The sequence below is a fragment of the Desmodus rotundus genome, chromosome 2 (genome assembly GCF_022682495.2).
Source record: "Desmodus rotundus isolate HL8 chromosome 2, HLdesRot8A.1, whole genome shotgun sequence".
In the NCBI taxonomy this organism is placed as follows: Eukaryota; Metazoa; Chordata; class Mammalia; order Chiroptera; family Phyllostomidae; genus Desmodus; species Desmodus rotundus.
In genome coordinates, this window is record NC_071388.1 from 178,788,984 (window position 1) to 178,802,190 (window position 13,207).

At 43.7% G+C, this 13,207-nt stretch overlaps 1 protein-coding gene across 2 annotated transcripts in view; it reads right to left on the reverse strand.

The window, feature by feature from the left end:
• RFTN2 (raftlin family member 2) overlaps positions 1-13,207 on the reverse strand; it is a 63,707-nt gene that overhangs the window by 28,293 nt on the left and 22,207 nt on the right. Inside the window, exons 4-7 of one of the 2 annotated variants that reach the window (XM_045198426.3) lie at positions 12,155-12,365; positions 10,087-10,290; positions 3,323-3,444; positions 2,055-2,158 (exon numbers count right to left, since the gene is read on the reverse strand). In XM_045198426.3, the coding sequence (XP_045054361.1) occupies positions 2,055-2,158; positions 3,323-3,444; positions 10,087-10,290; positions 12,155-12,365 (641 nt within the window). Of the gene's footprint in view, positions 1-2,054; positions 2,159-3,322; positions 3,445-10,086; positions 10,291-12,091; positions 12,366-13,207 lie in introns of both variants that reach the window. The other variant, XM_024564275.4, reaches the window with a different exon arrangement.

The window sequence follows — 13,207 nt, forward strand, 5'->3', positions numbered from 1 at the left end:
AGCAGGAGATGCTTAAGAAGTTCCAGCCAGTGTTCACAGCTTAGCATCCAGCCCACTGGGCTTTGTTTAATCTAGTGCCCAGCCAGTCATTCATGTCACTTCAGGAAATATTTAGACTCATGGGAGCCGAAGCCCTGAGTGGATGCAAGGGAGGAATGATAAATACGCTTTTCATTGAGGAAAAGGAATATGAAAGGCTCAGAACTGGAGCACTTTTAGGAAGGATTACTATCACAGGCTAAATGACACCCTACATTAGGGTTGTCAAACTCATTTTCACCGGGGGCCACATCAGCCTCGTGGTTGCCTTCAAAGGGCTGAAATAATTTTAGGACTGTGTAAATGTAACTACTCCTTAACTGTTAAGGAGTTGACATTACATTCAGCCCTTTGAAGGCAACCACGAAGCTGATGTGGCCCCCCAGGGAAAATGAGTTTGACACCCCTGCCCTACATTATGCACCTAGGAGAACTGCCAAAAAGGTGAGAAGACCAAATGCCCAAGTTATTCTGAGTGTTAATAAGCTTCAGGAGCTTGTGAGATGCGGATTCACGGGTTCCACCCTCAAAGCTCCTGATTGTCCACCACGGTGGGCTCCCCAGGGGATTCACGTTGCTTGGTCTGAAGACAAAATCCTGAAAATTACCGCTGTACTGTGGTCTGGTGGGTATGCCACGGATTTTAAAAAGATGGGAAATAATGCTTTAGGGAGTTGTCACTCACAGTTTGAGAAGTTACCAACGGATCTCTGAGAAGAAAAGCAGATGAGTTGCTTTGCTTACTTCTAACCCTTCCTGTTAGAGCTTCAGCACATTAACTCTGTGCTCACCTTTATCCCTCTCCCCATCTGAAGAGGGTGAGGCTTTATTATAAAGCCATGGCAACCGAATGTTTTTTAAAGATCTTATTTATTTTTAGAGAGAAGGGAAGAGAGGGAGGAAGAGAGGGAGAGAAACATTGATGTGAGAGAGAAACATTGATCAGTCGCTTCTTGTAAGAGCCCTGACTAGGTACCACACCCGCAACCCAGGCTTATGCCCTGACTAGGAATCGAACTGGTGACCTTTGGTTTTGTGGGATGTCACCCAACCAAATGAGCCACACTGGTCAGGTTCTCAATCAAATTTTTGCTAAAGTTTGCGGGTACCTTGGGATACTGGTAAGTTGCTAAATTGGAAACACCAGAAAAGGTGGATGAGGCTGAGGAAGGAGTTGTCTTCCTCAGCTACACATGACAATTACTCAGAATGTTAAACTACTATTGATTCTGCGAGAAAGGAAGCGTGGGTGGGCCTGTGGTGTCCTCTGCAGGTAGTCCCTGGCCCAGACAGACAGCCCCACAGTCAGTCCTTCTCTGGATGCCAAATAGGGTAGAAGGGACATCTCTGAGTCCAGGGAATGGGAGAACACTCTGTACAGATTTAATTGATCTCTCTCTCTCAAAAAAAGTACAACTTAATTTTTCCTTCTCAGGAAAGGAAATAGGGATAATTAGTAAAAGGAGAAAAGGAAAAGTTGGTATTAGTGAAGTGTTGATATTTTAATTCTAACATAGGCATTTGTTTCAGTGGAAACAGCTAACAAGCCCCTGCTCCAGGGATGGACGCAGGTGGAAGTGCTGCCCGCTCCATCCTGGCCTCTCTAGGGCTTCTCTGGGCGAGGGCAGCTTTGCCCGTGCAGAGTGGAGGAGCAGGACCATGGACCCTGCAGAGTGGGCTGTGCTTCTCTGTTTGCAGATTTATATGGACTGAATTTTCACTCTAGGGAAGAACGAGCATCTTGAGTTCATGCAGAAGCAGCCCTGAGCCTCCCGTGGCTTGCCTGCTGTGGCTTGCCTGGTGAACTTGCATGACCTTGGGAAGGAGCCGGAATAGTTTGTACGTAGATAACTCAAGGGGATTAGATTTGCTGATGTCCAAGACCCATGAAATCAGATTAGAAGGTTCAGTGAAATGCTTTTTGTAGGCATTAAATAGGCACTTAAGTTGAATTACCTAAAAAGGAACTATATTTTAGAATTAAAAGAGAATGTGTAAGGATACATCGGCACTACCTGTCGTGTCTCAGTATAGGTGTAGGCAACACGTTCGTCAGCAGCCACCCAAACTCCGCCAGCGTGTGCAGCAGGGGGCCGTAATCCGTCTTGATTTCACAGCCCTGCGGGAATAAGCAGAAGAGCCCACAGTCCCATGGCAAAGACAACCAGCTACACAAGCGATTACAATGAAGGGTGGACTGTGTTCTGAAGAGGGGAGTTTACCCTCCATTAAGTACAATTTCACTGGGGTGCAGCCTTCCTGGGTTGCGTTTTCTGCTACCTGCTGCCTTCTAACCCTTGAACCGAGGTAGAGACACTGGGGATCAGAGCGGAGACAGGTTCCCATCTGTTCTCCCAAGTTTGGGCTTGCCTGGGTCTTGTTGCCTTGGTCTTGTTCTGGCATCACAAGCTAATGGGGGTGGAATCTGCATTTTAAATAAGCTCCCTAGGGGACTCGGATCTAAGTGGTTCACAGGCCATACCTTGGAGACACCCGTGTAGCGACTGGGGACCGGGGAGTGAAAGGTCAGAGGTGCTTGGAACTGCTGTTGATTTTTTTTTTTTTTGAGCTTAGAACTGGACTTGATTTTTACTTGGAGCTTTACCTCTTCCTTCAGATCCTGTGTATGCCTCTCAATGGGATTTCTAGTTTCTTTGAAAAATGGGCCACGTCTCTAACCTTTGTAAGACCAGAAAGGCAACAGTGTCCAGAGAAGAGCCTGTCAGCCAGGCCTCACACACACCACCGCGCGCCTGAAGGCAGGCTGCACCCCTCAGGGGCTGGCCCACAGGTCACTCAGAGCACTCAGCGCACGTCAGCAGCGGTGGCATCTCCCACTGGGAAGGACGCTGTGTGTGCGCATTCCCGGGTGAGACAGAGACACCTCCTGGATATTTTTGCCTTTGACGGTTCACAAGGTAAAAAGTCAGTCACGTGGGCTGCGTGGAGATAAAGTACTGGTTATTGAGTGCGTTTTTTCACTTTCACCCAGTTTTCATGGCATTGTGTAAAGGGAGCAGAGCCAGAGCCTTTGTTTAGGTTAGAATGCCAGTCTTTGGGAATATACTGCTACTTCCGTAGAGATAATTGTTTTGCTGTCCTAGGACACTGGGTAACGCAGCGTTCACAAATCTGAAAGAAGGCTGTTCGCGCATCTGTGAGGAATTCTGAGCACTGCACAAACGCGTTAGAAGGAGACTTCGCCGTGTTAGACAGGAAGAACTTTTTACATGTAAAACTAAATATAAAAGTAAAGCAAAATTGTCAGAAAACTGCAGTTTACCTCAATAACAGTCCATTGTTCTACTACGATGGCATCATTTCCTTTTCTACTGGAACCTGGAACTCCAGAACCTTCTTCTTCATAGATAAAGAATCCTTCCAAAGATTTAGGCAAATGGTCTCCTGTGAGGAAAAGGATACAATTAAGAAGAGTTGTAAATACTGAGTGTTTCTTAAGATCATCTAAATCCTTCAATAACCCTTGTAGGAAGCACAGAGAAAAACATACACGTTAATGAACACTTGTTATGGCTCAGTCAATAACATCCTCCTCCTCCTCTTTGACGGGTTATTTATTTATTTTTCCAAAGGTCAAGACAGCTTTATACTTCACTGAATTAAAATCAAATTGTAAACATGAACGCGACAATAACAAAAACACGATAAAAGAACATCACACAGTGAGAGGCAAGTGGATTTCCTAAGGCTCAAAAGCGTCTGGAAATAGCATCATCTTGGACTTTGGTTTCTGATCTATATGTTGTGTGCATGTTAATTACACCATTAAGAGAAACAACATCAACAATGTTAATCCTTGAAATTTACAGGTGTGATATTAAAACTAATGTGAGGTAAGATTACTTCAAAAAGTATAAACACAGAACAATTCTTTACTTCAGTGATTCTTAAAAAAAAGAACGGTGACAGGAAGATTCCTAACAGAAGTCATTGTCAAAAGAATTCCTGCTGGGAAGGAAGTTTTAAGGGAGGGCCTCTTTGACATTTTCTTGAATAGCTGACAACAACCATCTGGCCAAAACTACACTGATTCTATGGAAGTTCTTTTGTCTCCAATTTTGCAAGAGGAGACGATTTTCCCATGGTCACATGTGGTTAAATATTTTGGTTTTTATATGGTGAAATGTCACATCAAAGTTTCCCTGGTTGACAATTATCCAGATAAAAAAACCTACAAAGTTTTCAAATAAGCTACTAACCTTAAATATAAAAAAGACAAACATAACTTTAATATAACATTTAGTTTTAATTTTTATGAACAGACGATAAACCTTAAGAGAAAGTCATTATATTATTATTTTCACATCACTTACAGTTCAGGCAGAATATCATGAAGAATTTACAGTGTTCAGAGTGGTTTCCAGGAACCAATGAAGTTTAATTTACTAGTTGGAGATGGTCTTCTAATTACAGTATACACTCCATTTCCGTTAAATGCACTTGACTGTCACACCAGAATGACTGGAAGAATCAAATCTCTTTCTGATTGTAAGTGCAAGGTATCACTGTATCATCTTTAAAAATAGATGCATATGTCCTAAGTCCTTTTTAGAATGGGGGGATATGAATTTTAAAAATAATTTTATATTTCTGGTAACAACACGGTTATTTCTAATCTATTTACTTTGGGATTGTACAGTATAATGTGAGACCCATAGGTTTTATGTCTCTGCATCTGTTTTCTTGTTCTCAGTGTTGGGGTTTCCTAGTACTTCTTGACTTCTAGTTTAAAAGAAAGTGTGGTAGACTTACAGAATGCAATAATGAGAATAAAAAAGAAAACTTACTGCTCAGCAGCAACATCAATGCATTTCAGAGATACTATGTTCAGCAGAAGAAGCCATATATGAAGACATAACAGATTACATACTTTATACTTGAACCTATGTCAAGTTCAAGAGCAGGCGAAGTTGATCTATGGGATGGCAGTCTGAACAGTGGACCTCTCTGGGAGGGAGGGAGTGACTGGAAAGGGTCACGAGGAGGCCTTTCTGGGATGTTGGAAATGTCCTGTGCCTTTTTTGTTTTTGTTTTTGCATTTCTTTCTTCCCCAGGTTTATTGAGATATAATAGACATGCTTTCCTCAGCTTTATTGGGATATAATTGACGTACAAGGAATGTTCTGTATCTTGAGCAGCTGGGCACATAAGATTAATGCACTGTTTATACGTATGTTACATTTAAGTTGAAAACCAAAGTCCACCCTTCTCACTTTAGAGCCCCCAGGACCCCGGGCTGGCCCGCTTCAGGCTCACGCTGGTCCCCAGAGCCAGAGCCGTAGCTGACTTACACTTCCCAGGAGAGAGTACTAACAGAAGTGCAGCCAGGGGGGTGGCCGGGAAGGTCTCGTGGAGAGTGACTATTTGGGAGTTTGGTGTGTTAAATCTTCCAGGTAATGGGTAAGGTGATAAATCCAAACAATTACTTAATAACTGTCTCCCAGTGGTGTCACCGTTAACATTACCTATTTCAGAACTTCCCACCTTGTGCCTGCGCCCATTAGTGTGTGAGAAACAGATACAGGTGTGACAAGACGTAGGCGCCCCCTCCTGCCCAGAGCAGCTTTATCCACTTAACACCGCGTGCCCTACAATGTTGCCATTTTCCATGTGTGCCCCCTATGAAAAAGTCACAAAGCGTTTACCTACTGTTTCTCCAAAAAACATTTTTTTAAAAGCCAAATACCACCATAGCAAAGGAAAGAACACTTGTGGGGAGGAAGGGTGGTCTCCAGGTACAGTTTGCAGTGGTTCATGGCAGGCAGAAAGTTTCTGTAAGGTCTAATGCTGCATCTCAAAAATCCACGCAAACTCTGCATTCCTTTCAAACATATTCATAGTATGTAAAGAAGTAATGTTCTCCCCTCTGCCCTCTTAAAGCAATACTGACAGTCTAAGAGGAAGTTTACCCTGCGACCTGTGTACTCCCTGGCACAAGGCTGTGCACCCTGAGGGCGCCTGGACCCTGGTTTGAGAACGCAAGCTTAAAGGGTTCCCAGGGAGGAGTTCACGTGTCCGGGCAGGAGTTCTTGCACAGTCACTCGGCTACACACGACATTGGCACTCCTGTAAGTGCGAAAGAGGGTAATACTCCATTTCAGTAGTTTTGGTCCACGTGTCATTTTCGGCATTAAACTGCGCAGAGATGGGCCCAGGACCATCTCTGAGAAATGGAGGTCAAGCACAGATGGGACCTCTGTCTCTGAATTTCGTTCATGCCCATCTGTCTCCAGAACAAATGCCAACCTACTTCTCTTCGTCTCCGCCATCTTCTCTGCGTGGACCACTGCAACAGCCTCGTAATAGCCTCCCCACTTCCACTCTCGCCTTCTGGGGCCCACCTCCCCAAATGAGGCCAACGAGGGGCTTTTAAATATGCAGACCCTAACTGCTTCTCTACACTTTTAATGAATGACTACTCAGAATAAAAGCCCTGACAGGACAGCAAATTAAGAGCATGCACTTACCCAGGTGCCCCCTCCCGTCTCGAGTTGTGTGAACAGGGGCACTTATTTAATAGCTCGGTGCCTTACTTTCCTCATCTGTAAAAGGGGAATAATCATACCTACCTTATAACGTTGCTGTGGGAATTAAAGGAGCTAATAAATGTAAAGGGCTTAGGACAATGCTGGCGCATAGTAGGTGCAAATACATGTTAAGTCTGTTGCATTATTTCTGTTATAAGGCTCTGCAGGGAGGGGCTGCTGCTCACCTCTCCCACCATGTCTAGAGCCGTTCTCTCTCCAGGCACAGAGCCCTCTTCCCAGCTCCTCTTTCCTGCCCTAGAGTTTTCGTCCATTTGGGGGCGATTCCTGTGCCGAGAACTGTCTACCTCTGGCTCCCCTGGCTGGCTCCTTTCCAGCCTTCCAGTCTCAGTGGGATTGTTACCCCACCAGACGAGACCTCCCGACCACTTCGTGGGTTCTTCCTTGTTACTCTCATTACAATATCCTGTTGGATAACATCACAACGCTTTTCTCAGTTTTGAAATTAAATACATGTTGTGATATCTGCTACTGCCTGATGCCGTATGGCTAGCTCCTTGAGAGCAGGGAAGACATCCATTTTGCTCATTGGAAACCCAGGGCCTGGCCTATACATACATATGAAGTGAAGAAATACCTGTTCCAATGTCATTCCTCTACCCACTGCTCATTCTGACAGATCTCCCTCCAGTTCCACATGAGCATTTTATAGGGGCGAAGGGATTGGCCTGGATATCAAGTGACGTCTGAAAAGAATTCATAAAGAATTAAAATATACTCTTAAGATGTGGGTATATATGAAAGGTGGGAGGAGACTCTGCTCCGAGGATGACGGGGGCGTTGTAGGCTGGGGAGGTGTGTATGTGTGTTTTGTAGCAGTGGGCAAAGCTGCCTGTCTCACCCCATGTCAGCTGCCGGCTGAATCTCCGTATGTTCTGGTAGGGCCACGTGCTTTGTCTCAGTGCCAGCCCCAGGTAAGTGTGCACTGCATCCAGCTGGGGACTGGTTGCGAAAGGCCTAGCAATGCTGAAGGTCAGGTACAGGAGGCCATGGCAGTGGGAGCCCTCGGGCTGCAAAAGGGCCACAGGCCCATCCCCATGGGCCTTTTCCAAGCAGAAAAGGCATTGAGGGAGGTTGAGAAAGGGCACTGAAGAAGAACTGCACAGACCTTACAACTTTTCCATGACCTGCCCAAGGAGATTATGTTCGAAAACTTTTTTCTTCTCTCTTTCTGGAAGAAGGTGTTTTATGAAACAAGATGTGTGGAATAAGATATTTAAATTTCTGAGCCATGTCTGGTTTTGTACTTGAACTCCTTGTGGTGGGGTGACTTCTGACAATATATTGGGAGAGGACGGAAGCAAGACAAAACAAAACATGCATTGTCCCCATGTACTTTAGAAGTCAGCCATCACTATCCCAGCACAAAGCGCCCAGTGCAGCCCTGTTTCCTCCTGACTTGCTTCTCACAGGGACAGAGGCCTTGGTCACAATTTCCCCTCTGCAGCTTCCCTGTATACTCCCAGGGAAGTCCTGAGTGACACACCCAATCTCCTGACCGCAGACCGAGGTGGCCGTCATGGGCTAGGCAGGCTCTGCAATGTCAGATGTCTGTCTAGTGAGGCCTTCCAGAGCTGCTGGCAGAGGTTCTCCCCCGGGCTCTCTAAATAGCTTCTGAGGCTTTAAGAACAAAAGCCCTACAGAGCCTCTAACTGGCAACTGCTGTGGCTAATTTTGTTTTCTGCAGGCAAAGGCCTGAGAGAGATTGTGAAAGGAGTATTTTTTGTTTTTCCTTCAGCAGTTAGTCACAAACCGACATTTGAAATGGCTCCAACTTCGACTCTCTGGAGGGAAGGAGGAGAGAGAGCTGGGGGGAGATGAGGAAGGAGGGAGGGAGGATGGGAGAGAAATGTGAAGCATGAACCGACCTCTGAAGAGGGGATCCACGCTGGAAGCGCTGTAACTGCCCATAATGAGTGCCAGGAGGGAAAATCAACCTCAGAAAACGAACTCTGCGGGGGGGCCAGGCACCGTGGGCGTCCCTTTGCACATACTACATCTTACTGGATTCTCACAACAGTAAAGTAGGAGCATTTTTAGATTTTAATTTATTTAAGTACAGTTGGTATACAATCATATATAGGTTATATTAGTTTTGGGTGTACAATGTAGTGATTTGACATTTTTATCCCTTACAGTGTGATCACCCCACTAATTCCAGTAACCACCTGTCACCATGTAAACTGATCACTATAGTTGACTGTGTTCCCCTCCACCTCTTTTACCCTCCCCCAACCCCTGCCTTCTGGTAAGCATCCCTTTGGTCTCTGCTTCTATGCGTTGAAGCAGCAGTACTTTTATCCCGCTTTGAGGAAACTGGGGCTCAGTCAGCTCAGCTAACTTCTTCAGATCACACAGCTAGTCAGTGGAGAGCACAGGATTGAAACCCCGGTCTGTCTGATCTTAAAACCCATGATCTTCCTGTTAGATGAACTTGGGAGAAGTTTCCAATGATTAAAAAAAACAAACTAACTAAAATGTATTTATCGAGCACCTGCTATGTGCCAAGCATTATGCAAGGTGCCGTATTCCTGGGTGTTTCAGTGAGCTCCATCCTTGCTCTTGGTTGCTCGTTAAAAGGATCTACGTGCCCTGACTGGGAATGGAACCGCCCACCCTTTGGTTCACAGGTTGGCGCTCAATCCACTGAGCCACAACAGCCAGGGCTGGAACATGACTCTTGATGACTTAAGATATTCACCTGAAGCCTTTGGTTGTGCTAGTGAAGTTGCCACCAGACGGATTCAACAACAACAAAGTACATGGAGACGGCGTCTGGCCCGCCCACCCTTTGCTCCAGCCGCATCGTGTTGGGCCTCCATTGTTCTGGTTTTCATCATGCCCGTCCTTCCATGTTTGCAGTTTCCTATCTATTTTTCTTTTCTTTTGGTTATCACTAATCTCTTTTTAAAACCACTTTCTCTAGAAAGCCATTTTCAGAAAGTTTTGTTTGTTTTTTGTTTTTGTGATATAGATGAATGATTGTAGATTCCATTGTAGCTCAAAGAGGAAGGTTAGAGACAGATGCGAGATGGGGGAAGGCAGAAATAAATATGGGATCAATATCATTTTCTGAACCAAGAATTATTTTTCCAGCCAAAGGACAGTAGGAATCAGGCAGGTAGTGTCCAAAACTGGGACAGCGTAATAGATTTGGATAGCAATTGTCCACTGCCACTGTGAGCCTCCTGACTGGGTTGTGGTCGTGCGTCGTGTTTGGAAACTCCCGCTAGCCGATCACACAATGGTTTGTCGGGTCCTGACAGTTACGACCTGACAGCCAACATTATGTTAGAATTATACCACACAGGATGGTTAAGTTTTTAAGTTAAAGCTACGTACCTGTTTAAGAATTGGAACTATTTCCTGAGGAATGATATCTGTCCTTTTAGCCACAGAACTTAACAGGCAAAAACATTTCCACCAACTCTAACACAAGGTCAATGTTTTAGATATCGATGTATCTTAATTTAAAACTTACCTTTAGATGTTTCCCAGCACAGAAAAGAATCAATTAAAGACAAGCCTTGCTTATAATAAAATGTCGTTAGCTCCAACCAATCGGCGTCAAGTGTACTAATGACAGATCCTTTTCTTGTTACTTTCACTGACAGGATTCCCTCCTGATAGGTCCAGCAGGTCGATTCATCGTCGAAAACATTGAAGGCTATATACAGCTTGTTATCTGAGGATAGGCATTCAGAAGGAAGGAAAAAGGGAAAAACTGTAATTTTATTGAAAAGGTTCCTAAAATATTTTGTATTAATCACAAGCTATTTCAAGCACATAAACAAACATAGAAAATAATAAAATTACCACTCAGCTTTATCAGATATTAGCATTGGGCTATGTTTGCTTCAGACTCTTTTCAAGGAGTTGACATGGGTGCAGCTGAGGCTTCCCTCACCTGTTCTCCAGCACTAGTTACTATCATGAATTCGGTGTTTACCACCCTCATGCAAGCACTTATTCTTTTAATACAGATTCATGTACCCATACATCATACACGTGTTTTGTGTGTTGGCAAGCTAACATTACCTGCATCACAGACAAAAGTGTTTGGATACGTGTGTTATACACATTTTTCTGAGTTGAGTCTCACGAATCTCATCAGAGGTCTTCGCGTGTTGGCTTCCCCCACACCTCTTATTGGTTCTAAGAGCCACTGCCACAGAAGAGTTATTAAGAAGTATATGATTTAAAACCGAACTATTTAGAAAGTGGAAGCTAAAGGTTGATACTTAAATTAAGTAGGTCATCCACTGGTTTTAGAACTTAAAGGACTGGAAATAGACACCTGATGTAATCAGGGCAGGGAGGCAGCCGGCAGTTTAAAGGCAGCAGTGTGTAGAAGATAGTGACTGGCTCCGGCCACAGCTCCAACCCTCGTTCACTCTGACGTTCCTAAATTCTTTACACTGCAGGACAATCAGGATGGCCCTCAGCGAGCGAGCTGGTGAGCAAAGGGGCAGGGTGGTGGTGTTGAAGATGGGTGCGGTGATGAGTTGGGACTTGGTCCTGGCTCTTTTAAGGAGATCGTGCTGACCGGGTCAGATGGGTCTTTGTCATGCACAGGATGTTAAGCACAGCTCAGCTGCAACTGGGAGAGCTGAGGCACCAGTCTGCGCAGCTGCAGCACTAACACCGATTAAAGGAGGGTCAGTTAATAGCAGCTAACTTAATACCGAGTTTGTTCTGCGCCAGGCAGTGGGCCAAGCACTTTGTACACATCTCTCGTCTACATCTCACAACAACCCCCTTTCTGTAAAGAAGTTGACGGAGTCTTATTCTCATTCCGGAAGTTAAGTATATTCTTACCTCTAAGGACTATACAGTCTTAGATTTCCTCTAATAGTGCTTTTTAAAACATGCCTGTTAAAGTACCAGAAAACTTTGAACAGTCCAAAAACATGAGTAAAATACACAGTTTCTTCAAAAAACTTGCTAGTAGGCCGAGAACAATAGAACTATTGTTTAAAGATATTTTAGGATACAGGCACTATTGTTATATTAATTGTTTCACCATGATGTGCCATTTTCATATTCTAATTGATGATCAAAGAAAGCCAAGTAACTTCAAGGGTGAAACCATCCATGAAATGGGAAAGGCCAAAACTTAAATTCTCACACACTGTTTACAAGGACAAACATAAATCAGAACAGCTGTCTTTCTAGAATCGCTTTTTTGATACGTATGCACAGTCTCCATGTTACAGGGAGGCGGTGGATGACTAAACGGAAGGCAATTTCCAACACAGCTTCATTATGTGGGTGGCATTATATGGCCACACTGGAGATAACTGTTTGAAAAACTAGCCTACCTTATGTCTGGCTATAATGTTTTTAAAGAATCGAGACAAGTTTATATTAGTTTACTTTGTCATCAGAACCTTTAGAAATTTACTTTGCCTCATATTTCTAAAAACTGTAATTTGCTAAATTTAACCTAATATATATGTTCTATTTCCATTCATCTTGTCTATTACCTTCTCCCTTTTTTGATTTAGAGGAACTGGGGCTGCCATCTCGCTCCACTTGACACTGCCCACCTTCATGATGACATTCTTCCTCAGTTCCACTTTCCGACGAGTGCCCACTGAATGTTCCCTCAGCCCAGCTCTTCCAGTGCTCATCTGGGGTGTGTCTCACATGCGGTGTGGATTCTCCATCTCCGCCATGGTTGGTTCCATTGCAGAGTGGTGGGTAATGCTGGGATATGAACCCAACAAATCTCATTCCTCTCTTAGAAGCTACATTAATCTGAGGTTTAAAGAGAGATGGTAGAACAAAATGTACATTTCATTTCAATTGATTTACTTTATCAGTTAACATTTAGGCTTATTAAGGAAATCCATTAGAAGAGGAAAATTTGCTGGTAACGGAAGACTCATCCATAAGCAGATTAACACCTCTAGTGAGCACTACTCCTAAAACCATGTCACACTATTAACGTGGTGTCTCCAAACAGAACTCACACACGTTAGAAATTATGAAAACAGAAATCATATTTTTCTTTAAAAGGTTACTATTTGGGAAGAACTAATAATTCTGTAGCATGGTTTTTTTGCAGACCTGTTAACAAATGGTCTCTCTAGTTGAGGAAAAATTAAAACTATTCCAAGAAATCCTCAAAAATAGTATTACCACATGCATTTTTCTTTTGCACTATCATTTCTGTGGACATTTATGTATGTATGTATGTATGTATGTATGTATGTATTTATTGTTGTTGGTTTTTTATTGTATTTTTCCATTACCATTTATCTCCCTTATACTCCCCTCTCCCCAAAACACATCTTTTTAAAAAATATATATTTTATTGATTATGTTATTACAGTTGTCCTAATTTATCCCCCTTTACCCTCCTCAACCCAGTACTCCCCATTCTCTCTGGCAATACTCCCCCTTAGTTCATGTCTGTGGGTCATGCATATAAGTTCTTTGGCTACTCCATTTCCTATACTGTTCTTAACATTGCCCTACCTATTCTGTAACTACCTGTTCATACTCCTTAATTTATGCACCTTTTCCCCCATTATCCCCCTTCCTCCTCCCAATTGGTAACCATCCAAATGATCTCCATATCTGTGATTCTTTTTCTT